Below are 27,577 nucleotides of genomic sequence, written 5' to 3' on the forward strand. Positions count from 1 at the left end.
TTATAAAATTAATTCAAAGTTTCTAAATCTTATCACAGATTATCCTTACCACTTTGTCGGACAGCAGTGTGACTGTAACATCATTAATTTGATTATTTAAAGTACTTTGATTACCTGTTGCTTTTAGATGATGTATATGTTGTTGGTATAAATAGGCCATAAACATTGCAATTGTTTGTTCGTAAGTTTCGGTTTTTATTAGTAACCATAACTGGACTTTAACCATAACTTAACACCCTAAAAATTCACTGAGGAGATAAGTTTAATGATACTCTACCGCATCCAAGCGCCATCCGCTGCATCCTCAACCAGTGACTACCCCTCCCTGCGCACAGCCAGGGGCTGCTGCTGGGACTGGCTAAAGGCTGTGTGCATCTGGGTTGGTGGTATTTTATCTCTGTGGATGCAAAATGGTCTCACCAGTTCCAGAACAAGCTCTCCTAGTCAGTGCCAGATTCAACGGTCTTCTAATCTACATGGGGTGGTCATGCTGGGATTTGAGGATCCTTCTAGAATCTGCGAATACTGCAAGAAAATCTAAAATTGATTTTACACAGAGGGATTCTGTATGGTATCCCACCCACATTAACCAGGGGGTCAGGGTACGCTCACCCTGCCCTCTTAGGTCCCCTTTCATCTTTTGTTTCCATGACTCATTTGCTGCAACATTTTCTATCAATGTTATGGCATCCAACTGAATCCTTTTCGATCTAAGATGGTTGACCAGAGAGAAGCTTGCTTGGCCAATAGGATCAGAGATTTCTTTGAACTCTTGGAGCCATAGATTTCTGAGCCCTTCTTTAAAAGCAATTTTTTCAAACTACAACACAGATTTACACCAAACCAAAAACAAACACTTTCTTGAGTAAAGTTCTAACTTGGTGCCAAATTTGGTGTAATTCTGGTGTTTTGAAAAGTAAAACCTCCTAGAGTTATTATGTTAGGAAATTACACACTTTATATCCCCTTCCTTTTTTTTCTTCTCCCGCATGAAAGATCTGCATAAAACGTGCCATGACGGATCCAATATTAAAACGTTTTTGAGGAAAGATTCGTAAGATTAATAAACAGTGACAAAATGTTTTTTTTTTTTTTTTTAAATGGCTTTCTTTTGTGAACTGACTCAACCATAACTACTTCCTTGTATTGGAAGAATATATTCTATAACCGGCAATGAAATTGTAGTTGTAATGGTGAAGTGACAGCAAGCAGAGTCGACTGGCAGTCTATTCCCTGGTCTGCCCTCTGATTTTCACTTGTGTGCTCAGAGGGAATACATGCACCGGGGCTGGCATCAGTGGGCATGCGTCATGCTGGCATGTTTTTGGGCTCTGTAATTCTGAATGTGCATCCGCTTCTCTGGTTCATATAAAGCAGGATCATTGTTAGAAATGGGGTCTCTGGTTGGCAGTCGGTTTGCACTCTGTCCAAGCATGGACCCTCACTCTAGTTGGGGTGAAGGAGAAACACCTGGTAAACCCCCACTTACCCCTTTGATAGCTTGGCACGAGCAGAAAGGCTTAACCCAAGAAGCAATGTGTGAAGTATTTGTAGGAACATACACTGTGAAAACACTACAAAATGGACACCACACCAGTTTAGAAAAATAGATCATATTTATGTAAATCAAACAAGACCAAAACAACAATCCAACATACACAAGTCAAGATATGAATTTTCAAAAGAATAAGTGTCTTAATCCATAGAAAACAATGGAAATGTTACACAAAGTACTTGGTTTGCATAAAAAATACAGCTGCATGGGCGAGTGTGCGTTGGAAAAGTCAGCAATGCGTTGATTACTTACTCGCAAGTGAGGCCGTGTGTCATTTCTTCTCCGATCGTGTCGGCAATGCTTCATTGTTCTCCCTCGCAAGAGTGATGCGTCGATTCCTGGATGGGTACCTCGGGTCTGGGCAGGCTTTGCATCTATTTTTCACACCCAGCAATGTTACGTTCAAAATCCGGTCGCACGGTGTCAGGAAATCGCACAGTGTAGCTTTTGCTTCATTATCAGCAGCAGCAAGCGGGTGTTGCATGTTGTTTCGATTTCAGCCACGAGGCCAGCAGCGCTTCATTTATCAGCAGTGTTGTGGATGGTGCATCAAATTTCCCCGCACGGCAGTCTGTGTGGATTTCTGTCCTTTTCCACCAGCTTCACCTCTCATGGGCAGAGGGACTAGATAGGGCACCCATTAGCAGGGCAGGAGTCTCAGCAGAGAGTCCAGGTGCTGACAGAAGAAGTCTTTGATGGCCCTGAGACTTCGAAAACAGGAGGCAAGCTCAGTTCAAGCCCGTGGAGGTTCTTCTCAAGCAGGAATGCACAACAAAGTCCAGTCTTTGTCCCCTTTCATAGGAAGAAGCAGCAACGTCTGGATAGCCCAACAAAGCAGTCACCGGCAGGGGCATCACCTCTCCTCAGCTCTTCTCCTTGGCAGAGGTTCTTCTTGAATCCTTGAAGAAATCTGATTTTCAGGGGTTTTGGGTCCAATACTTATACCCCTTTCTGCCTTTGAAGTAGGCCAACTTCAAAAGAAAGTCTCTGTTCACAAGATCCTGCCTTGCCTAGGCCAGGCTCCACACCCAGACCAGGGGGTTGGAAACTGCATTGTGTGAGCAGGCACAACCCATTCAGGTGTAAGTTACCACTCTAGCTCAGATCACCCATCAGAATATGCAGACTAAACCCCACCTCCCTTTGTGTCACTGTCTAGAGGGGATTCACAAACAGCCCAACTGTCAGCCTGACCCAGACAGGCAATCCACAGACGGGCAGAATCACAATGGTTTAAGCAAGAACATGCCCACTTTCTAAAACTGGCATTTTCAAAATAACCTAAAAAACACCTTCACTAAAAGATGGATTTTTAAATTGTGGGTTCAGAGACCCCAAACTTCCTATTTCTATCTGCTCCCAAAGGGAATCTGCACTTAATTATTATTTAAAACCATCCCTCATGTTAACCTATGAGAGAGGCCTTGCAAAAGTGAAAGCTGAATTTGGCAGTATCTCATTGTTAGGACATGTAAAACACAACAGTTCATGTCCCAACTTTATCATACACTGCACCCTGCCAATGGGGCTACCTAGGGTCTACCTTAGGTGTGCCTTAGATGTAGAAAAAGGGATGGGTTAGGCCTGGCAATTTGGTACACTTCCCAGGTCAAATAGGCAGTTTAAAACTGCACACACATACACTGCAGTGGCAGGTCTGAGCCATGTTTACAGGGCTACTCATGTGGGTGGCACAACCATTGCTGCAGGCCCACTAGTAGCATTTGATTCACAGGCCCTATGCACTTTACTAGGGACTTAAGGAATAAGCCAATTACACACACAATTTACACAGGCACACTTGCACTTTAGCACTGGTCAGCAGTGGTAACGTGCCCAGAGTGCCAAAAACAGCAAAAGCAGAGTGATGCAGAGTTCGTGGGAGGTGGGTGATGACGTTTTAATTCGCTGGGGGGAGGGGGGGGGTTGACAAACTTCTTGACGATGCTGAAGAGTTCTTTGCTGTGGTTCAAGCTAACTTCGATGTGGTTGGGTAAGGAATTCCTTCTGGTGTCCTTCAGGAGTCTGTGGTACTGGCTGAGTGATGTCTTGAAGGTACCGTGGGTGGGCCCTTTGTTGTTGCGCCATCTCCTTCCCCTTGTTTGTAGGTTTGTTTTAAGGTTCTTAGTTCAGGAAGGTACCAGCTAGCGTGCCTCGGTCGGTGCACAATGGAGGAGAAAAGGGCAGTTAACATCTGTTAAATGCCGGACAGTATGTGGACAATAAGGCTGTTCTTACCCATCCTCTGGGGCCATATTGCACGTGTCCTGGGGCGCAACAGGCATTTGCGCCCACTTTGTGTGTCCCGGTGCACTGTCACATTAGAGAAGGGCCTGCAAATGCTTATGCAGCCCCTTCTGTAATGCAGAGAACTTGCGCATATATAGTGCTAGCGTTGTCATTAGTGGGCGTTCCTTCATTTGCATGGAGGTGTGGCCTCATGCAAATTAAAGAATTTCTTTCCCTCTCTGCTCGCGCCGTACTGACGTGCAACCCAACTCATTAACAACTTTACAATTCAATTGTGAACTGTGGATCGCTACTTTTTGGACAATCTTTTGATATTTCTTTTGAGTTGGTTATATATACATGGACACATGGTTGATAGACATTGTGAATTTTATAGCGCAACCAAAGTTCTATGTACCTTTGAAGTTTTTTGTTTGTTACCCTTGAAGTCAACCTTTGATTATTTTCATATTTTTGAAAATATCAAATTATTCTGTTTATACACCTGCTGTCTCAATTTGTTTGATGTTTACATCAATTTGTTTATTTTAATTTTGATGTTTCTGAACATCGTTAAGCAATCGGATTAAAAAAACTTTTTCAAGTAAGTCCCTTGTTGGCATTCTTTCACTTCCTTCATATTAGCGACGCGGGCGCAGAAGCAAAGATGCCTTTAGAAGGCACACAAAGGTGGCACACTTCCAGTGCACCTTCTAAACGCAGCCATCTAAAGGGATGAAAGGGGGTCCCCGGGACCTCCCACACATCCCCTTGCAGACGGGTTCAGCCCACTCACTGCACCCCCCTGCAAGCGGCTCTCTAATCCCTTTTAAAAGTTCAGGCAGTTGCCACCTGCAAAGAGCAACAAGGAGCAGCTTCCAAAGAGGCAAGTTCATGGCTGTCCTGGGGGCAGCGGAGTCTTCCTGACAGGGTGCACTTTCCATGTTTGCACCTGGAGCATCTGCTTTAAGGTGCACCGTGGTGCAAACATGGAAGTGCACCCTCTCTATAACACGGCCCTCGTGTCGACTAACACAAGGAGATGTGTATTCAGACTGTCCTCCATCTGCATAATGTCTGATCACTCTCTGCTTTGATGTTTGGATATATCATCTCCTACAGTCCTACGACTCGTGTACGTCTCGCATTCATCCTCGCTTCCTCCCGATATGGGTTTAGGTCCCGGGTTACGATTGCCCACCCCTTGGTGGGATGCAGAAACACCCGAATGGCTCTGTCTGCAGAGATCTGCTTGTTGAGCAGACTTTTTCCTGTCTTCTAGAACAGTGGTTCTTAACCTTTCGACTTCTGTGGACCTCCACTTAACATTGTAACGTGAGGCGCCCCACTGAATCATTGAGATCCCGGGACCACCACTGAGTCATTACTGGAAGCCGTGGGTCCTGGCCTAAGCATTTTCCATGATTCGAACACCATACAAAAATGCAGAAAAAAGCATTCATCAAACAAAAACACAAATGAGTAAATACTCAATTCACAAACAAAACAAAAAAGATTTATTGCAATGTTGGAGTTTTTCTAAGTTCAATTTAGGGTGACTTATTCTCTACACTTTATACCTGTTTGATGCACTTGCACTGCTCCCATGAATCTGTCTGAGGATACCAGCTTAATTTTTAGCCTCCAATTTCAAATTCCTTTACGTTACAGAAAGTCTTAAAATGTTCATCTTTACATTTGGCTTCTTTCTGTACATTTCATTAATCTATTTAATTTTCTATGCAGTCATGGACCCTCTGAGTAGGCTTCGAGGAGCCCCAGGAGTCCCCGACCACAGGTTAAGAATCATTGCTCTAGAAGATGGATGATATCCGGCGTTTCCTTCATGTGGCATCTTAACACGCAGTGAGTCTTCAATCATGGTTGGAGATCCGAGTGAAAGGAAGAATATGTGGAATATTTTGGTTAAATCTAATTTTCTGCCTCTTAACCTCCCAGAAAGTCCTCCACGGGGTCTTCGTACAGCTGCTAGCAGACCATTGCCAGTGGCACAAATGTGTGTTACTTGGAAACCACATTCTTTTTATTATCTAATGCAGTCTTGAAATTCTGAGGCCTTATTATCTTTTCTTTGACAACAGACCAAAAGCCGCTGTAGTTTGTGGTCGGACCATCCTGGGGGCGTGTGCGTTTTCCAAGGTACTAGGAGCACCTGCTGAAATTTATTTCAATTTCAAGCTTAGATTTCAACCCCTCCCCCCTCCACCCCCAAGATCCTGCTCCAAGGCTTCTTTCTTGATAGCCAGTGTTTTAGGGTAGAGCGACAGTTGGATCTCAGTAGCTTGGTGGTGGGAACGCACCAGGAGGGATGCTGGATGATGGAATTGTTAGTTTGCATCAGTAAGTCCTAGTTACTAATGCTCTGATCCAATGCTTTTAACTATATTGTGGTGCTTCACTGTGACCCTTTTCAAAGGGTCGCCTCTCAGGGGCGCAGAGCGGCATCTCTCAAGCTTTTGAGGATTGCAAACCCCTTTGTCGGCTCTTCATCCACAAACTGTCCAGCTCCCTCCCAACATTTGCTGTGGCAATGACAAGCTAGCACTTTCTTCACTTGTGCATTTATTCCGTGGGTTTACACATGGAGTTGAGTTGGGATGTTGTCAACAGAAGCCATACACCAAAAGCCAGTTTAAAAGGGCATTCAAGCCCTTGTTTTTAAATTATTTATTTCTCTCACACAGAGGTTCTCTCCATTACTGTGTACCAGGAGAAAAGACAGTGGTGAAGATACTAAACCAAGACCCACATACCTAACACCTAAGTCATGCACCTGATGGTGCATTACAAGTGCCTTAAAGCTAACCAGATGAGCCATGACTGAGACAGCCAGACATGATCAATACAAAGTAGTTTGTGGTGCCCTACAAGCAACTACATCTTGGGTCTGACTATCAGGCTTGCGATAAATCAGAAATCACTTGTTTCTCAAATGTGAGGGAAGCTGGTTGTGGTGACAGGATCTTTCCATTGATCGCTTCATTAAACTTGGGTGATCTACTTTCATATTTGGGTTTCTCTTCCCTCAGTTCTTAGTCCCTCCTGGATCTGTGTGCTCCAGGGCAGAGGATCTATTTCACAGTAATAGAGCAGTTCTCTTTGGCAAGGGGTGTCAGCCTTTCATTTCTCCATGATGACCTGCTGGGAAAATGCTTGTCTGATTTCTAATAGGGCACGTGCAGGGCGGGGTGTTAATAATATGTAATTACTGTGTAGCTGCAATTAATCCTGGTTTATTGGTTAACAAATGCTAGTAGTTCTTGGGTGATCAGTGCCCAGCTAAACAAGCATCTTTTCTCCTTGGTGCTTGCTGCCTGTTCCCATGCCTAAAACCCAGACCACTGACCAAGTAGATGCCTCTCTTGACAATACTTGTCTTGCGGATCACAGCACCTCTTCAACGCGCCCCCAGCCTTAAGACTAAAAGCTTAGGGCCAGCCCCCCTCTGTTCCACCTAGCCAAGCCCGAGACTGACCCCATGGTAGGGTACCGCTGAATTGTGCACCCTCGTCGCATTGCGGAAGAATCATCACCTTGGATGAGGTGCTTCAGGCAGAAGTGGATCAGTGAGAGAATGAATGAATGAAGGGCTTGTCAAATCATGTTGTCAGGGCAGCGGATGTCTACTGGCCGGGTACTGCCTTTGAAATCTGTTGTTGGCCCTAAAAGTCCCATGGTCACTTTGAAATCTGTGAGACCTAAAGGTCACACAGCGCCTGGCTGCAAAAGAACTCCTCGAACTACAGAAATCAACTGACTGTCCTGATGGCCTTGCAAAAGGGCGTTCTGCGCCTGATTGTGTACTTGTACATGCTATATTGAGTGAAAACAGTATTTTTGTAGGGTAAATAGTTTATGGGGTTTCACACTAATTAGCAGTTTACTTTGGGGAAGAGATGGAGTATTTCTAAGGGTAGCCTTTTAAGTTTTTATTTTTATTTTTATTTTGTAGATGCTTTCAAGAAACAAACCTGGTTTGTCCTCAGTCTTTCAGTCCGATCTTGTTGGGTTAGTGAAGCCCTTTAAACGAAGGACACCTGCCATTAACGATCAATAGAAGTTATTGATGGGAGGTAGTTGTAGCCTGTTGCACAACTATAAAACTTTCCTCAACCCACAAAGAGTGCTTGAATGTATGCCAGTGGTGACCCGGATCCTGCAGGTGGCAGCCCAGACGCTGCAGGCGCGTTGGTGCCTCAGGTTCATGTACCCCACTCATTCCTCTCTGTAATCTAACACAGAGGATGTGTTGTAGCCTACCGCTTTGTTACTAGCTCTGCACCTTGAGTGTGCGTTAGCTGTGTTGTGTATCCCGTTCTGACTGTGCCTTTGGTTCCATCATCCATGTCCTCTCTTGAACGCCTCCCCTGCGAGAGATTCAAATACCACCAGTAGTAAAGGGGGCTCTTCGGTGAAGGTCCTGCTTTCACAAGCTTGAAGTGAGCAGTCTGAGTTCATTGGCTGAGTAAGGGAAGGTTTAAACCAGGACTGTCTCATGATGGTCCAGGCTCCAGGATGGCCACCTCAGGCGCCTGCATGAAATGGATGAAAATTGCACATAGCAGCTTGTGGTTATTCTGAAATTCAAGGCGGATCCATGCACTCCTGGACCGTGGTTTCATACTCCTTGTATAGTCTAGTGCAATTTTCTCCAGTTTAGAAGCTGCATCGATATCCTTGTGAGGGGCGTGTACATGGATCCTGGATGCGTTGAACGCGCCCAACTTTTAACTAGACCCGTTAACCCTGTATCGTGGACATGCTAAAGTCAAATTCCAATAAAGTTGGGTGCCACTAAACTTTCAACCATCACTAGAGGTTAGGGCGCTTAGTATTGCCCCACACTCTGCTGTCTAGAACTCCCCACTTGTGTATGTTGAGTACAGTACTCCATTCTTTGCTAACAGCGGGTCATTCGGTAAACCTTTTGTAACTGAGGCGAAGCTCTGGTAAGGAGCGTGGGTAAAGCCTTTGTGCCAATGGTATCTCTGCCTCTTAGAGTCCTTTAATAATCTTTCTGGAAAGGAAGGAAAATAGTAGGTTTTAATCTTAGAAGCCAGGGACAGAGTAGAACAGGCCCATTTATACTTTTTTATATCTTCCAGGGATCCACCTTTAAACCTTTTAGTTACAAAGGTTGCTCTTGTCCTTTTGATTGGAGTTACTATGATTTCCTCGCACGCCCTACTGTCTGTTGTAGTTTCTGAATCTCACTCCTGAGCCTGCACCTTCTGCCTTCTACCTTATTCTGCCTCTGTGGTCTATGGGCCCCTCATCGAGTGATGTCACAAGATGACCAAACCCAAATGTGGAGGGACATTGTGGAATCCAGAACCTAACCCTAGCTCAAAGGGGAGTTCTGGAATGGACAACCCAACCAGTATTCACATAAAGGACTCCCTGGAATCCTTTCATGAAGGACTAGGCAGAGAGCGGGGTGTTTAGGACACTGCCGCCATTGTCACAGACCGCTTTCACCATGGGTGCCAACACTGTGTGCCGCACTGCTCTGCTTTCGATGCCTTTCACTCTTGTCCTATTCCCAGGGGGGCGTCTTCATTATATTAAGGGGGTTTGAGTTTGAGGGATCCCAGCCAGTGATGAACTGTAATAAGCTAAAATTGAAGTGTGGTGGGGGCACTGGGCAGAGAAATGGACAGAGGTTCAGTACACTAAGTTAGAGGCATCAGGCCGGACGTATTTGGAAAAGAGACGCACACTGATAACCTCAGAATATACACAGATCTACAGAACACAGGACAGGTTGAGGAAGAACATGACAGCTGCATAAGCGATGAAACTATTCATCACCTTGTATATGGAGGGCAGCAGCCTGCAGGGGGAGTCACTTCCGGCATGGACTGACCGCAAATGCCTCATTTCATGGACAGTCAGTAATTTATCTTGGTTGAACTGTGCCCTGGCTGTATACATTTGGAGGTCACACGCTGACTGCCCAGCTGGGCACTCCACCCTTGCTGCCAGGTTCAACAGTTGTCCAACCAAACTTCAGAAGCTGCCAAGAGAAACTAGAATTTGTGTGTTCTCTGTATAGATATCCTGTGTCCCTTTCTTCCCCTCCCTTCTTGCTCGTTTATCCTCTTGACACTCCCTACCCCCTTATTTTTCAGCCTCTCCCCCTCAACTCTAATCCATTGACTCCTCTCTCCTGCATGCACTTCCTATACACTTTGATTCCCTATAATTCTTCTGCTCATTTTTATCCCATTGTCCTCCTGTCCTAGTCTGTCTCCAAGTATCTGACCTGTTCTCATCTCCTTCCTTGTTGCTACTTCCTAAAGTCCTTATAGTACCCACCCCCTTGCAGGACGTCCACCACCCCTTGCTAGTAAGGTGACCCCTTTGTGCTTAGCCTCTGTCAGTCTCTCAAGACAGACATGTCAAACATGTGACTAACACTCCCTGTCCCTACTGGGCTGTTCTGTGAATGACTGTCCCCCAGCCCGGGGGCATGGCCCCTGACATGGGACAGGGGTGTCTGAGCTGGGGCAGGTCCTCTGTCATGAGACAGCCACTGTGTGGGTCGGTGCAAGCATCAGTCCTGGTACCATTCCAGTGTTCTCTGAAGTTTGCATGTATTTGCAGGGCCAGGCCCCCTTTCCTGGGATAGATGCTGTGCCTTGGGACCAGCCCTGCCTTGTCCTACTGGGAGCCTTGCTTGTGTTATGACAAGCCTCTACCGTGGTGTGTCCTGGCCACCTGTCACCCTTCATGCTCTGTGCTATTGTGGGGGCGGTCCCACAGCAGGCTGTGTGCACCGGTGCAGTCCCCCTGCCTCCATCTGCCCCTGGTGTCACACACAGTAACCTCACTCGCAGAGCTGTATTCTGGGAATACCTTGTTCCATCCCAGTTCCTAATCCAGGCAGAGCGCTAGCTTTCCACACAAGCCTCGCTGCTGCTAGAAGCTACTTTACCAACACTGCAAGTTAAGGCACCAGCATGTGAAGCAATGTGAATCTCATGGTCTGCAGAATGTCATGTCATGCTACCACCTTTGGGATACACTCAGCCCCTCTTCAAGGACTGTAATAGGAGTTGAATCCATTTGTATGACGTGTACAGACAGCAACGTTTGCACTTGTCAGATGCATAGGCGTGTGTACTCAAGGGGTGCACTGTTTATGCATGGCATGGGTGGTAACGTGGCATGGGTGGTAACATGTTGTGGCCAAGAGAATTCATGCGAACATTTACTAACTGGAAAGAGGGAGAGTTTGTAAACCAAAGTGAGGGATTTAAGTCTCTCCATTAAAGTACATTGCCGATGGTAGACTGCTAAAATAGTTGTCTTTTGGCTTAAATCGGGAGTCTCCCCCTAGAGTCAGTCTGGTGGCATGTGTGTAAGGGTGGAAGCCTGTGCTGTCCATGGCCTGGGGCCTGTCCTTGTCTCGGCACCAAAAACTCAAATCTCTTTTGCAGAACTGCAACTGGTGGACGGGTGTTGGGTTTTCAGCTGGCCTCCTGCACACTCAGTTTGTGATGGGCCTGCTGCTCACGGGTTACAGGAGGAGGAGTGACTGGAAGAGTCCTGGTTCCTGAAAATAGGTGCCGGTGGGGCCCGCCAGCACAAACTAACCTCAGGTCATACTCGCCCTTCCTTGCACCAGTGGACGTGTGCAAGTTCTTGAGTGTCCCCTTCTGGATGTGTCGGGAGGTCCCAATCTTGGTTATCACCTGCTCTGAATCCAGACAATCTTGATCCTCCTGGAGCTGAGACCTGAAGACCTGGTCACTGACTGAGGCCTCAACAGCCCGCAGCGCAGGTCTGATGGCTACCTCCTTCGCGGGCGTATCCCCACTTCGTAAAACCGAGGCGCGAGCAAGACATCTGCCAAGATACAAAGTCCTGTAGTCATTTACAGGTTTATTTTTTTATTTTTAACTTTCTCTAGTTTGTTTTTTGTTTAGTGATGCTAGAACAATTTTCAGAGTGGGGCGTGCTGCCATAAATGTTACATCACTGAACACACAGGGATTGTGAAAAAACTAAGCGCCGCACTGAGTGTAGTAAATGAGCCACACGCATTCAGCAGGAGTAGTAAGGGTGTGGTATGTAGCCAGTGGTGAACTCCAGAGCATGTGTGATAGTGCACTGCCATTTACAGACAGCCTTTTTCCATTGACATGACAACAGAATTATTCTCACTGACATGCACTTTTACTGCTAAAAATACAAGGCACACAGAGCAAATATTTATCGTTTGCACACATCAAGTAAAGTTACTTGATTTATTTGGATCCAATTGAAAAGTTTTTGTCTTTTTTGTTTTTTTTTATCAGACTTGAGAGTTACAAAATAACCTTGCTTTCTTTGTGGTTTCATAACTGCTGATCTATGTTGAAACATTTGTACAGTTTGTTTACAGGTATTTTCATGTTTTGTATTCGGAAGAAACGGACATCCTAAATCCTTTTCTTTCACACTCCCTGTACACCAGCAAGATTGTCAGACAGCTTGCTTTACAAAATCCTCAACCTTTGCAGTTAGAACGAAAAGTAAACACCCTCCTCTGTTAAAAGGGATGTGCAGCAGTTGGTCAAAACACAACCCGACATTTGACCTCTGTCTTTGAATGCACAGGAAATGTGACGAGATTAAAACAAACTTTAAAGGCATGTTTGTAGCTCATTCAGATTCTGAACTTCATTTTGGGCGTTCTGCACCACCCGCAACCCTCCTTCCAGCACTTGTGCGCCCAAAACACTGATCTACCATTTTTGGCTTGTAGTTTGCCAACACCCCAAAGCTTTAACTACGATTCTTAAAAAGAAATGCTTTAATGAAGACCGATCTCCCATTGTGCTGTGGCCAGTGTATAGCATAAGTGTGTTTATTCACACGTTGATGATTTTTGGGCTTTTGCCTTTGAACATATTATGTATAATATAGGTTCTAGACCTATGGCTGCTGTTGGTACAAACGAGCATTAAAGGTCCATACAAGCTTCGTTAGCATACAAACTGGATGCCCAACAAGCTTCCACAAATGGACAGAGCTTGCCCACTAGGTGGAAGGTTGGTCCTCCTCAGTGTCCTGCACCAGTGGCCGCTGTGCCTAGTCAAACGTTAAATCTTCCAATAGCAGTGTTGAGAAGTGGGTTCTGCTTTATATAAAGTCTGTCACCATGATGGACCTTTAAAAACTCTGAAGCTTTCTGTCTTGATGCTGCAGGCAGGTGAATGCATGAGACCACAAGTGCAGTGCCGGGGTTATGTTAGGCAGCACAGAGGGTTCATAGTGCATAGTTCATAGTGCAAGGTGAGTTCTGTGGGAAGAGGAACAGGGTTCAGCATGCGCTTGGAGGCAGAGTGGGATGTAGAGACAGAACAAAGATTTTTCAAGTATGTTTTTGGATCCTTTGGTAAGAGATTAGCTGCTATCCTGGTGCACAGAGTAACTCATGCATGTGACAAAAACCCCAGGTGTGTTTCAGATATTAAGATCTCCTTTTTGCTGTTTTCCACAGGATCTCTGATTGGAATGCCTCTTTACTGAAGCCGAGCTGGGTTCCATCTTCACCTCCAGAAGGAGCGTCTGGTCACCTGCTGATCTGAAACAACCTGAAGGTACTTGTGGCAACTGGCGACTCATCTGAGAGTGGGCGCTGGATGTGGGTGCAGACTGATGATGGTGACCATGAAGAGTCCACTTTCCAGCCCACCGTCCTCACCAGAGAGTTGTGATGGACTTCCATTGCTGCCTCCCCCACCGCCCCCTCCTCCACCTGCCCTGCCCTTTCCAGAAGAGGCCTCCATCCCTCTGCCACCCCCTCCTTCCCCTCCCCCCTTACCCTTGTCTTTTCTCCCTCTTCCCCCACCGCCGCCACCTCCCCCGCCACCTTCACTACCTTTACCACCGCTTTTCCACAGTGGGAATGCCATCCCACCCCCTCCACTGCCTCCCCCCAGGAATATATTTGGAGGAAGCCGGTCCCCTGGTGGGACTCTTCTACGGAGTGGGGACAATCGGCGGTCCAAGCTTCGGAACTTTAACTGGGACGCAATCCCGGAGGAGAAGGTGAGGGGAAAGCAGAACATCTGGACTCTGAACAGCTGTGTTGATGACTTCCAGCTGGATGTACAGCACATGGAGGAGCTGTTTGGGCAGAAAGAGGAGCAGCGAAAGATTACTACACGCAGGAGCTTCCGTGTTCGGTGTGCGCAGGAACTACAGAGTGCAGCGGTGAGTACCTGATTATCTTAATCAAGGTGGAACAGCCTTAGAAGGTGAATAATTGGGATTGGCTGCCTGTGGAATAGCCTGACCTGCCTCCTTGCTATTACAGATGACTTTTCCAAATACAACATCTTCTCTTGGATGTGCAATTCTCTTGTCCTTGTGATAAATTCTATTGTAGTCAAAGATTTTTTTAACCCTTTAGGCTTGAAGGTCCTGGTTTAGCTTGCCAAAACCAACATTTCCTATACTATCCTAGGAAAGGAGGTGGGTGTAATTACCAAAATGGAGCCCTGCAGAATCCTTGCAACCCTTTCACAATCTTGTTTACAACTTTTGTTGAGACTTTGTGCTCACAAAAGACTCGGCAAGGCAAGTCACTTTCTCATTAAATGTTGATTGTTGGAACTCCTGGTATGGTTTGACTATATATGATCACCCTCGTACACAAATGCACAGTACGTCGTCCTCTGTTCATGAAAGCTAAGCCTTAGTGCTAGTGACATAAAAGAAAAGTACATTTTTAATGCTTAGCGCATTCTGTTTTAAGTTAACTGTTTCTGATGCTCAACGGTGCTACATGGGTGTTGTCAAGGTCTAACCGGATCCGCTTTCCTCCTCCACTGAAGTGCGGACTCCACGGTTCTTTCACAATCTAAAATTTCTAGACTCGACCTGCTAAATGGGCAAGCACCTTGTGGCTACTCTTTGCAGGCCATATCAAACTGATTGATTGCCTTCCTTTTCCCTTGTAGATTTGTCTTAGACCAGCTGTCACTGACCAGGCCTTGACTGTACCCGGCAGGGACCTCCTTGGCAAGATGGTCTCCTGTCTTTGAACACCCCTCTTGCCTTCTGGTTAGCCAGACGTGTTGCCTCCTCTGTAGTAGATTAAATTGGGTCCAATGACTGTTTCTGGTCACTGGTTATAGTTTCTACTCCCTCAGTCATGTGAGAGAGAATTTAACTAATCCCTCTTGAGACCTAGCCTTGATACCTGGTGAAATGCCAAGTAGTTGCCACTGAATAGAATCACTGTGCATTAAAATGGATTTAATAAATGCTTTGAGAAACTACTGCTCAGTCGTTACACAAGTATTTTATTGTTCTGAGTGAGTTATGCCCTTATTGTTTCACATCACCAGTGAGGCGCTCCCCTGGAGGTGTCTGTGATGGGCCAATGTGGCACCACTGTGTGCATCGACTACAGAGACTGGACCTTCAATTCTTTATATGGAAATATGTGAGGAAGGATGGCATTGAGTCAGCCAATGGGTAAAGAGCTGCTCTGCTCATGTTTGATTTTCTCATCTTGTGCTGACCCTTCTAAATGGTGGTCTTTGCTGCCTGTGGACAGCAGGTGTGCTCCAGCCTCGCTCATGGTGGATACCAGCCGCTGCGTAGACCTGTTGTCCAGCATCGCAGATCACACAAGCGTAGTATGTTGTTGGAGAACTTTGAGAAGATGGAGAGCTCTTCTGTCTTGGAAAGTTCTCCTGAAGCCTCGGAGTTTGGCAGCTTCTGACTTTGGACTGGTTTCCATTTCTTGAGCGGCTTCTCTAATTTCAGATCCCATATGATGCAAAGTCTGGATTGAGGAAGCTGGGGGACAGGATGTCTTGTAGACCTTTAATGACCTGTCCCCTCAGTTAGTTATGGTGAGTTTGGAACGTAAAGCTAGGTTGCTTGCCTCGCTCTGCTAGTGGTCGCAAGCATCGGCCCTTGCGTTTGGAACAGCCCACCTTACACTGTTAGACGGGGATGTTCTACTGAGTTACCCCTCATGCGCGGGCCAAATGAAAGAGCCCAAGCATGACGTGCGCGAACATATATATATATTGGACGCACAATGGCACGAAAGTTGTGAGAAATGCACAGATAAAGCAGTAATCAGCGCAGTCAATAAAAGCCTTTGTACAAAACCACAAGTGCCTCAGCATGGTTATTGCCGCCAACGCTATAATTGGTGACGAGGTAGACTAAGCCTGCTGCCTCAACAGAACTTGGTTGCAGCTCCCTTGCCCGCTATACCTCTGACCGCCGAGACACTGCCCGTGTCGTGTGCGATCCTGTGCACGTTCCTGGCCTGGGCCGACAGCTGCTTTTCTCCAGTTTCCTTGCAGCGGCCCCGCATTCAAGGCCCACCCTCCAGACGCCAGCCCGAGGCCACGCTTGAAGCAGCATGCGCTCATCCAGCAAGGCACCTGTAACCTGGCCTCCTCACTTGGGCAACGAGGTAATTTCCTGCCGGCGCGCTCTCAGTTCAGGGCCTGATCTACACGCCACCTGGCCCGCAGTGCCTACAGACTCTTCCCCCCCCCTCCTTGTGTTGGTGCCAGCAATAATGGCAGTGTCACTCCAGTACTGGCCGCAGGCCAAAGCGCAGACCATCTGCCACCCACCCTGCAGGCCATGGCCCTGTCCGTTCCTTCTGCTGGAGATTCCTCACTGCTCTGCAGCGGACTCTTCCATCCTGACAGCAGTGCCCTGCGCTGATCCCCCTACGTTCACCAGCACACCTGTTGTGAGCACCATGGCAGGCATCCCAGCACTGGAGACTTTCACCGGCGCACCGCCCACCCAGGCCGCAATGTGGAAAGCACAGTTGGAACGCCTCAAAACCTATTTTGAAGCCCCTGAAGTAAAAAATGAGGGTAAAAGGCCCTTGCTTTGCCATTTGGGCAGGGCAGACATCCACAAGATTTCTAATTCTGTGCACGAGGCAAAGCCACACACGTACCTCATGTTAAAAGAAGCAATCACTGCGCACTTCTAACCATATGCCAACCCGGACTATGGACGTTTTTTGCTGCGCCAGGCATGCCAAACCGCAGACTAATTAGTAGATGTGTTCTATGCGCGCCTAAGAGAGCTAGCCAGCACCTGCACAGCTTAGTTCATCCAAGGCTGTTCTTAGTCGAAACTGCGGGAGCGTATCATACAGGAACCGAACATGTTGAGACATTCTGACCCTAGGCTGCTCGCAAGAGTTATCCAAGTCCAGAGCGGCGCAAATGGAACAAATACCTGGAGCACAAGTAAAAACAGAACCCGTCAATACAGTGACGGCAGTCACACTGAAAAGCAAGACGGATACCCCGCTAGGAAAACCCTCAGACTAGGTCTGCAGATGGTGCGGCAATCCACTGCCAAGTTTCAGCCCTGATGGATACCGGAGCGTCTATCAACCTTATGGCCGAAGATGTATATCAAACCCTCACAGACTCACCGCCACTAAGAGCCACCTCAGCGCAAGTCCACTCCTTCAGTAGCAGATGCCCAGTGGACATAGCCGGCGTTTTCACAACGGACATTACGCACGAAGACTCTAAAATCACAACTAAGGTCTGTCTCACGGGAGGGGACAGGATTCTTGCTTAGCTGCTGCGCAGAACCTCAACCTAATACAGTTTGCGTTCAGCATTCACGCCAACGGGCTGGAAGATCTGCTACGAGAGTTTTGCCCACTGTTTGACAGCATCGAATGTCTAAAAGGCCCCCCTCTCAAGCCCCATATAGAGGAGTCAGTAGCCCCAGTTGCTCACAGGCGTGTGGCATTCCATCTACAACCTAAGGTGGAAAAGGAACTCCTTGTGTTAGAACAAGCCGGCATAATCGAAAGGGTATCAGGACCAGCCCCGTGGGTATCTCCCATTGTCGTAGTGAAGAAACTCAAACAACCAGACGCTGTGAGGATCTGTGTGGATATGCGCCTCCCCAATCAAGCCATCTGAAGGGAGAGGCATCTAACCCAACCATCGACGACATGGGAGAGCTCTCAGGGTCTAAGTGGTTTTCCAAAATGGGCCTTCGGTCAGGATACCACCAGATCACTTTGCATCCTGCCTCATGCCCGACCACCACATTCTCCACCCAGTCAGGCCTCTGCAGGTACACCTGCTTAAATTTCGGCATCTCCAGCGCAGCCGAGGTGTTCCAACACACGATCAAGGAGGTGCTAGGAGGGCTCACAGGGGTGCTCAAAGTAAGTGACAATATCCTAGTTCATGCCCCCACTCTGGAGGACCACCTAGTAGTCTGTACAGATCCCCTCAAAGTCTGAGACATCCAGGAAGCCCCAGCACACTCATCGGCATCTAGAGTGCGGAGTTTCCTGGGAATGGTCACATACTGTGTCCGATTCATAAAGAATCTATTGGACCTAACAGGTCCTCTTTGAGCGCTGACCGGGGCCGACCACCCTTGGGTCTGGGAAGCCAAGCATGAACAAGCCTTTGAGGACATGAAGAAAGCCCTGTCCGCAGAAACCACCTTCACCCTTTTCGATCCAAGACGAGAGTCCGAGTTAGCAGTAGACACCAGCCCCACCGGACTAGGGGCTGTCCTGACACAGAAAAGGCCTGCGGAGACTGGGCACCCATCGCATTTGCCTGTTGGACCCTCACTCTCAAATAGAGAGATTTGCCATTGTCATTCACTGGGGGTGCCGCCACTTCCACATCCACCTCAACATCTACGACATCGCCTTCACTGTAATCACAGACCACAAACTGATACTACCGCTTTTCAAGGGGTCCTCCTCGAAGCTTTCATCCCGGATCAAAGTGGATCCTTCAGCTACAGGAGTAGGACTTCAACGTGGAATGCCAACCAGGCACCCGGAACCTGGCTGATTTCTTGTCCCGTCATGCCCACCGGCAACCTTGCAGGAAGCAGAAGAGGCATAGGAGACAGAAGAGAATGTCAGGTTAATAGTCAACCGAGCCCGCACACTGCCCATACACCTCATGGATGTGGTAGAAGCCACCGACCAGGATGACTGCCTGCAAATGACCATGGAAGCGGCCAGATCAGGAGACTGGCGCCCGCTGCAGCACCCGGACCAAGTTCCAGACTCTTTTCAATGTCAGACACAAACTGTCAGTGAGAAGACGGATGCCTGCTACAAGGATTCTGCCTCGTACTGCCCACCTGCCTAACGTCCAAGGGCAGTAGTCCTGGCCCATGGAGCCCATCAGGGCATTGTCAAATCGAAGAACAGACTCCGAAGTAAAGTCTGATTCCCTGGTCTAGACCAACAGGTGGAGGAAGTAGTCAGGGGTGTGCAGTCTGCCAGGCGAGTGGACCACCTGATCCCCCAGCACCACTCATCGGAGGATGGCCCTACCACCTCTTGGGAGAGGGTCAGCGCAGACTTCGGGAGCCTGCCCAACGGGTCCCACATGCTTGTAGTAGTGGACAACTACTCACGCTATCCCGAGGTAGAAATCGCACAGTTCACATCAGCTGGGACAGTCATCCCTAAGATGGAAAAACTGATGTCCACACACGGACTCTTCGGTGAAGTGCGCACTGACAACGGAGCTCCCTTAAACAGCCGTGAGTGGGCTGAGTTCCTAAGGTCCCGGAACACCAGACACCATTGCGTCTCACCCAGATAACTGCAGGCCAACCCACAAGAAGCACCTGGCTCCCAGCGGCCCACGTCCGACAAGGAACCCTGACAGCCAGCCGGGAGGCACGATGGTGGGCGATATCACTGATGGCAAAATCCAAGCCCCTCGAGACACTACACTGATTTCTTGTCGGACTGATGCTCCCTGGTCCACAGATCTCGGACTGTTGCCCACTAGGCACAGATGTTCCAGCTTCTACAGACGTATCCTTTTGATCATTTTCACCATATACTGTGTCTGAGGTTTTCATTGGTCAGTTGGGTTTTGTTTTCCTCCAGTTGGGGAGGAGTGTAACATTGGCCCTTGCGTTTGGGCCAGACCACCTTACACCGTTAGACAGGGATGCTCTCTCGAGTTACCCCTCATGCGCGGGCCATATGCAAGAGCCCGAGCATGATGAGTGCGAACATATATATTGGAGGTGTGAAAGTTGTAGTGAGAAACGCACTGATACACGGCAGTAATCCGAGTAGTCAATAAAAGCCTTGGCACAAAACACAAGTGCCTCCGCGTGGTAATTGCCGCCAACTCTACAGTAGCCAAAATGCTGAATTTTCTGCATTTTGAAACACAGAATCCGTTTTATGTGCATTTTGTAATTCAGAGTCGGCTAGATGAAAGGTAGAGAAATGCTTTTGTACAAGACTGCAGAGGTGCATGCTGGGCCAGGGGGGGGCGTGGTTGGTTTTACATGCTCTAATATATGTTATGCTACTATAACCACCGCTGGAATCTGGATTAACACGAAAAGGAAATGAGGTCCAAAGACATTTTTATAATTTATACAAAATCATTTTGTTTTTCAGTTTTAGAACATGCAGTTAAAATTTTGGGTAAATAAAATCTAGTTTGTATTTTTTTGATTTTACGTTAAAAATAAGGGATGGCCCGCAACAATTAATTTTAATCACAGAAAAATCCAGCATATTTTATTTAGGAGGGAGCAGCATGCTGGAGGCTGCTTTAAGACTGGTTTGCAGGTCTATAACACTTGTACGCGTTAGGGTCTCTGTTCCACAGAGAAAATGTAAATCTATCATTCCTCGATACACTTCTTTTCTCCCTTACTTTATTTCCGGATGGGAAGTACTTCCCCCATTTTTTTTCTTTCCTCGCCCTTCTCTCCTTTTGGTCCCACTCATTTCCGGTCCCCTCCAACAGCCCTGCCTGACCTCTCTATTCATTGGTTGACTCTTCTGTTCCTTCCCACAGGAACAGAAAAAGGCTTCAAATATGTTTTATGCTTTGTCTGCAAAGATGTAAAAAGAAATATATTGCTCTGTGAGTGGTGCTTGTGGAGGTTGAGGAAATGGTAGTGTTTGGGGCTGGGGGGAAGATGGGGGGCATGGGCTAAGAACCTGAGTGCTATGCACTGATGGGGGCTGAGGAGAGAGGCCTGTGGTAGGAAGAGGCTCCATTTCATATCTTGTTTTTCTCCAAAGGATGTCTTTATTCTTACCTCATTGGGTGAGGGTCAAACTGTTAGAACCCTAAAAGTTTGGCTTTCATACTAACCAAGAAAGCCCCTCTATGGCAAAGCTCTGGTGAAAGCATGCGCCTTAGAAATGTTTACAATATAAACAAATGCTCCCAAAGGAACTGCTGAAAAGCCTGTCACTGTTGGTGGAAATAATCAAGGAGTGGAAAGTGAAGAAACTTCAAAATCTCAATATATCAGTGAATTTAGACCTACTCAATCGTAAAGTATGAGTAAATCCATTGTGGTGTACATGCAGTAGTTGGAATCTGTACTTTTAATCGCTCAGTCGTCAGGTTAATTTATTATTCAAAACATGATGGGTTCAATTGCAGCAATCCACCCTCCAGTAATGCAATGCACGGGTCATATATGTTCTACCCCAGTATTGTGCTTTAATGTCCACAAAATACCAATCAGTTGTTTGAATTGTTGGCAAATTGACACTTAAATGTGTGAGGTAGAAAAGAAGGAGGCTTAAATGTTTCGGTCTCTAAATGAATGAAAAAGCGAGGCCTTCTTCAGGAAGGCATGCTTGGTCAATATTGACCTCGGCACTTGAGCAAACGTATGTTTCAAGAAATCTCTGTTCACCGCCTCAGTTACTGTAGATATGTTATGATTAAATGTAAATATTCATCAAAATTACATATAATCAGTAGCCAGGGCGTTGTCATTAATCACCGATGAGACTAATTTATGTAATACCATTAGCAGTGCAGTCTGACCAAATGCACTCTTCTGCTAGAAATACTTTGTTTACAACTGCATTTTCTATTATCAGTGATGGGACTTTGGCAGTGCTTTAAATGGAAATATAGAAGTGCAAGTACTCACCATTTAGACGTACCACTTTGCTTTTGAGATGTGCTGGGATCGTTCCATTAAATGTATTGCAGCTTTGCTGAGAAGTGTCTGTACTCTCCCATTAAATGTACTGCAGAAGTGCTGAGAAGTGCCAGTACTATCCCACTGAATGTATTGCAGCAGTGTTGAGAAGTGCAGGTACTTGCGAGAAAGGGCCTCTTTGCCTGGAAAATGTGGTTTCAAATGCAAGTGCCCCGGGCCCCTGCTAAACAATTCCCAGGGCCAGATCTCTTTACTCAAAACTGTACTGTCTTGGCACTTCAGCCACCCTTGTAGGTAGATAGTAAATGGTACCCTTGGTGCCTGGGCATGGGTACGGAAAAGAGCCCCCCCAGAGCTGCAGCACCAATTGTGCCACTCTGAGAGCCCCCACACCAGCCTCATGCAGACTGCCATTACAAGTGCATGACCAGGTGTATTTAAAAGTTGCAAACTCAACATGGTACTCGCCAAGAGTGCCCTGTCCCCTAATACTGCCTGCACTATGGTTAAGTCGCCCCTCTGGCAGGCCTCACAGACCAAAGGCAGGGTGCACTATAATGAATGTGAGGGCATATGTTTTCATGAGCAAATATGCCCCTACTGTGTCTTTACAAAACCTTGAGACATAGTAAGTGTGCAGGAGAGCCATAGCAAATACATGTGCTGGACACTGGTCATTCCAAGTTCCCCAGCTACATGATGGCCTCTCTGAATACAGAGGGGGTTTGTATCACATAACTCAGAATAAATCCACCACTGGCATCAGTGTCGGTTTATTATTATAACATGTACCCAGAGGGCACCTTAGAGCACCCCCCCTGCAAAACCTAACAGCCCTGACATGGTTGCTGACTGGTCTTAACCAGCCTGCCACCACCAGACATGAGTCTAAACTCCTGGGGTGAGGGCTTTTGCTCTAAGGAGCCAGAATACAAAGCCTTTCCTGGGTGGAGGTGTTACACCTCTTCCCTCAGGCAGGCACTCTGCCCCAGCTGTCCGCTTCAAAAGCTTCATGCCTTTGAAACTTGACCCCTGCCTCTGGTGCTATCAGCAGATGGCAGCCCATCAGTTTCTCCCCCACTTTGGGTGGGAAAACTGGTGTGAAAACTTAGCAAAGGTGGGGGGTTGGCCACCCTCAGCCTGCACCACCCTATAGGTGTGGCAGGCGAAGTGACCCCTCCATTTCATTTTCCTCCATCTTGGATGGCAGGCAAATAGCCTATCAGGGTTAGGGATGTGACCACTTTACACAGGAAGTGGTCACTTTGTGGGTATAGCCACTCAAAGGTAAGTGACCCATTGGCCACTACCAGGTGCTCCCTCTCCCCCCAAACACCTCTAAATACAGTATTTAGTGGGCATCCCTTTTCCAAGGATTCAATTTTGACAGACACAAGAACAGTGACAACTAAGACCACAGGCACGAGGACAGAAGTCCTGCTGCCACAAGAAAAGGCACCAGACCCTGCATGCTGCAGCCTGGGCTTGACTATTGCTGCTGAGGGGTCGACTGGACAATGGACTGACTCTAAGAAACCCCAAAGGACGTTCAGCATTTCTGAAAATCAAAAAGAACTTCCCTCTGAGTAAAGGCATCACTCCCTGGACCCCGCAGGGAAGAAACCAGTGAAGTCCAGTTCACTGACTGGCTGCTGACCAACGAACTGGATAAAGCAGCCGAACAAACTCCACCTGACGGACCCGAAGGACAAAGCCTACCAGTGTGCCAAGTTTGGTGGCACTGACTTTCAGGGGCGAGACATACCAATACCTGGGGCACTGGACCCCCAATGTCGGACACCCAGAAGCAAAGTCCACACCAGACTCCAAAAGGACCAGAAGGAAGCACCAGTTGAGAGACATCTGGACACCTGAGAACCACCCCCCAGAGTGGCCCTGGTGACCTGCAATCCACCCTCCAGGAGACCTGCTCCTGGTTCCAAGGACCCTAGGATGCACAACCCTTGGCTGACCAATTCACACTGCACCAGGCTCCCTGGCCCCTGCATCGACAGACCAGCTGTGCTCTAGGGGTCTCAGATCTGACCTCTCCCCAAGAATTGGGAAAGAAGGCAGACAAATGGGTCCTCACCAGGGTGGGCAGAAAAGCTTGTACATGGGGTGACCACAAAAAGAATGATTCCAGTAAGCACCAGAAAAAGGGTAGGGACAAGGAAAAACCCTGTGTCTTCATCAGGCCCACAAAATTCCTCTGGGGCTGGGGGCAAATCCTCATCCTCTTCCTTCAAAAAGCCTTGGTGGTACGTCTGTAAGAAGAAAGGCCATAGGCCAGGATATCCTGGCCTAAGAAAGGCACCAAGCCAACCACCACTACCAACCCTAATCTAGTGCCCCTAGCAATCGCAGTAGTGGTGGGACTACAAGCAGTAGTCAGTCAAAGGGCGCAGATGGGCTCACCCTAGGGACTGTAGTGGGGTCTGGGTTGGTTAGAGAGACAACTGAAGCAGTGTTAGTCTCTGATGGGGACACTGACTTTGCCACCCTTGCTGCCGGTCCCCTTGATATGGGTAAGCATCCTCTGATGGTGTTGAGCCTGAGGCCTACAGGGACACAGGTGCCAGTGTCACTACGGTGACTGAAAAACGTGTCCCCTGAGCAACACCTACTTGGTCACCAGTAGCAAGTGACTGATGCTCATAACACTGTGTGCCACCCCATGGTAGTTGTTGATTTCAACTGGGGGGGGGGGGGCTTGGGTTAATGTTTAAAAAAAAAAAAAAAAAGTTGTGGTGTCCATAGGCCTACCTGTAGAGTGTGTAGAGTGTCTATTAGGGAACATCTTGGAGACTTCAGCTTGGGCTGAAGTGGAGTTAGAGGACCACCTAGGAATGCTGGGCAATCCAGGCCATATGTTTGCTTTTACTAGAGCACAGGCAGGGAAACTTGGATGCTGGAACAATGGCCCATGAACATCTCAAACCTAAGAGTAGAAAGGGCAAGAAAGTGCCCCCTACTCTAGGTTCCAGTGAGGATTCAACCCCAGAGGGGGGAAGAATCCCCTCTTGGCAGAACCTACACCAAAGTAGCTACAAGCTGACACAGTTGACCTCTTACATGAAGATGGGGGCTGCCAGGGAGGAGTTCAGTAGCTCACAGAAGACCTGTCCCACACTGGAGGACTTGAGGCAGCAAGCTGTCACTCAGGAAGAAGGGGATGTCAGTGGCACCCAGAAGGTGTATTGGGAAGACAATCTCTTGTACACCGGGCCAAGGGAACCCAAACCTGGTGCCACCAGGAGATTGGTGGTCCCTCTGCATTACAAAGACTTTTTGTTAACCCTAGCACACGATATTCCCCTGGCAGGTCACCTGGGTCAAATCAAAACTTGGGACAGACTTGTCCCTCACTTTCACTGGGCCCCATATGTCAGAAGACACAAAGGAGCTTTGTTGCTCCTGTCAAGCCAGTGGCGCCCCAAAGGCCCCCTTAATTCCACTTCTGTTGGTTGGTGTACCCTTTGAGAGTGTTGGGGTGGATATTGTTGCCCCCCTAGACACTCCCACAGCCTCATGTAAGCCTTTGCCTTCCCACGCAGTACAGTACCCCCATACACTGCGTCTCTTGCAGCTACCAAGGCTTGTTGCCATATCCTCCAAGGGATCTTCAGGTTCCATGTAGCCCCAGCACTCTTCCTGTGACGCACAGCCCTCGGTGTGCTTCTCATGCGGCGTGGGACCCTTCTCCAATTGTGCTGCTCCACTGTGGGCTCCTGGTTCCTCTTCCAGTGGGTCCAGTGGGTCTCCTGTGGGGGCTGCCTCTTCTGTGGACTATCTGCCTTCTGAGGGTCCCCCTAGGACTCCCCTCGTGGGTTGAGTCCTCCTGGACATTGCTGGTCCCCGGCAGCTCCACTTTTGCTTCACTGCGACCTCTGCCTTTGCCAAGGCTTGTTTGTGGCTCTTCCACTCCACTGATCAACTCCAATCATCCTTCCAGCGTGGGATGTTGCCAGCATCCTCCAGGAACTCTACACCTGCTCCACGGCTGCATTCCTGACAGTTCTCGTCCTACCGTCTACCCACTCCTGCAACCACAGCTGGGTGGGTAGTAGCTCCTGCTCCCCCCTGGACTCTTCTGTGACTTCTGGACTCTGCCTCCTTCTTCCACAGCTATTAGCTTCTTGCAGTCTTTTCTGGGGGTGCATTATTTTCCTTTTTAGTCATTTGGGAGGTTTGGGGAAAATCCAGTAACTTAATCCTTTCTTCCTGGTCGCTGTGGAGGGAGTTCCCAGTTCCGCAAGCTCCCCTCTACAGATTCCACTTACATGGTGGGGGGGGGGGGCCTGCGTTCACGTCCCATTTTTTAGTATATTGTTTGGGCTCCCCATAGGGTCACTATTGTCTTTTGCTATTGGACTGTTTTCTATTGCTTTCTATGCCTATTTCCAAGTACATATTTAGTATCAATCAATCCTAGCATTTGTAAATCGCAGTACTCACCTGTGAGGGTCTCGAGGTGCTGAACGGGGGGTACTGCTACTGCTGGAACAGCCATGTCTTCAGGTGTCTTCTGAAGGTTAGCAGGTTCTGTGTCTGTGGCAGGTGGATAGGAAGAGTGTTCCACGTCTTGGCTGCAAGGTGGGAGAACGATCTGCCACCAGTCATCGTTCTGTGGATGCTTGGAACTGTGGCGAGGGCAAGGTCAGCAGAGCGAAGCTGGTGGGTCAGGTGTAGGAGAGCCGTCTGAGTTATTCTGGTCCGGTGTTGTGCCGTGTGTTTACTTACCTCTTATTCGTGAGTTGCCAATCTAGTGCTTTTGGTAATTGTCACAAAAATAACATACCTTTACTTATGTAACAGAGTGTTTTCTTTCATGTGTGTGAGTTCTGTGTGACTACAGTGGTATTGCATGAGGTTTGCATGTCTCCTAGATAAGCCTTGGCTGCTCATCCACAGCTACCTCTAGAGAGCCTGGCTTCTAGACCCTGACTATACTACACTAATAATGGATACCTGGACCTGGTATAAGGTGTAAGCTCCTTAGGTACCCACCACACACCAGGCCAGCCTCCTACATATGTGTACAGCTCAGTCCTTTTATCAAGCTATTACTTCTCTTCTTTCCCCAAAAGCTTTTTTAAATTATGATTTAGCCCAGCATTCCTGCAACAAACCAGTTAGTGTTTATGAATGTAACATTTTTTGGAAGATCTTTGCTAATACTGAGCGTTTCCCCCAAAACACTTTATTATATGACCCATTTTCCTCAAACAAGAATTCCACTTAAATATACTCAATACACCAGCAAATTTCAGCCATAAATTGTAGTAGTAATTATTCTGCATGGGTAGGAAAGTCTTTTTTTGACCCTGTCACCCCCACTTTTTGCTTGGTAATTGATGCAATTTTGACTGAAAGTGCATTGGGTTCCTGCTATCCAGGTCGACCGTGCCAGATCTCTTTCCATAAAACTGTGCAATTGTTCCCAATACCAGGCAGAGTAGGCCCTGTAACCACCCAGCCTGCTTCCTTACTCTTCCTTGCCTGACAGACCAGGAAGACTCTCAGGTTTGGGGGGGGGGGATGGAGGGGATGGATAGGAAGCTCTATTCTGATTGAATAACCTGTTCGTTTTGCCTGTTTTTTTTTTAACGCAACTTTGAAGGCCACTGGGTTTCTGCTAACCAGGTCCTGAAAATAGGGATGTATCAAATATCTTGGATTAATAAACCCTCACTGATACCACTGAAGGATTTATAAATACATGCACCCAGAGGGCACCTTAGAGCTACCCCCTGAAAATCAAAACAAAGAAGCCCACTGCCTTTTGTATGCAGACCGGGCTTCACTCAAAGGAGAGATGCCACCCCA

The 27,577-nt window shown here is 47.7% G+C and overlaps 1 protein-coding gene across 1 annotated transcript in view; it reads left to right on the forward strand.

Annotated features, from left to right (window-relative positions):
* LOC138249684 (FH2 domain-containing protein 1-like) overlaps window positions 1–27,577 on the forward strand; it is a 131,805-nt gene that overhangs the window by 61,658 nt on the left and 42,570 nt on the right. The window contains exon 2 of the mRNA XM_069203660.1: window positions 13,296–14,011. Within this exon, the coding sequence (XP_069059761.1) occupies window positions 13,454–14,011 (558 nt within the window). The 5' untranslated portion in view covers window positions 13,296–13,453. The remainder of the gene's footprint in view (window positions 1–13,295; window positions 14,012–27,577) is intronic.

This window comes from Pleurodeles waltl, chromosome 8, assembly GCF_031143425.1.
Source record: "Pleurodeles waltl isolate 20211129_DDA chromosome 8, aPleWal1.hap1.20221129, whole genome shotgun sequence".
Taxonomy (NCBI): domain Eukaryota; kingdom Metazoa; phylum Chordata; class Amphibia; order Caudata; family Salamandridae; genus Pleurodeles; species Pleurodeles waltl.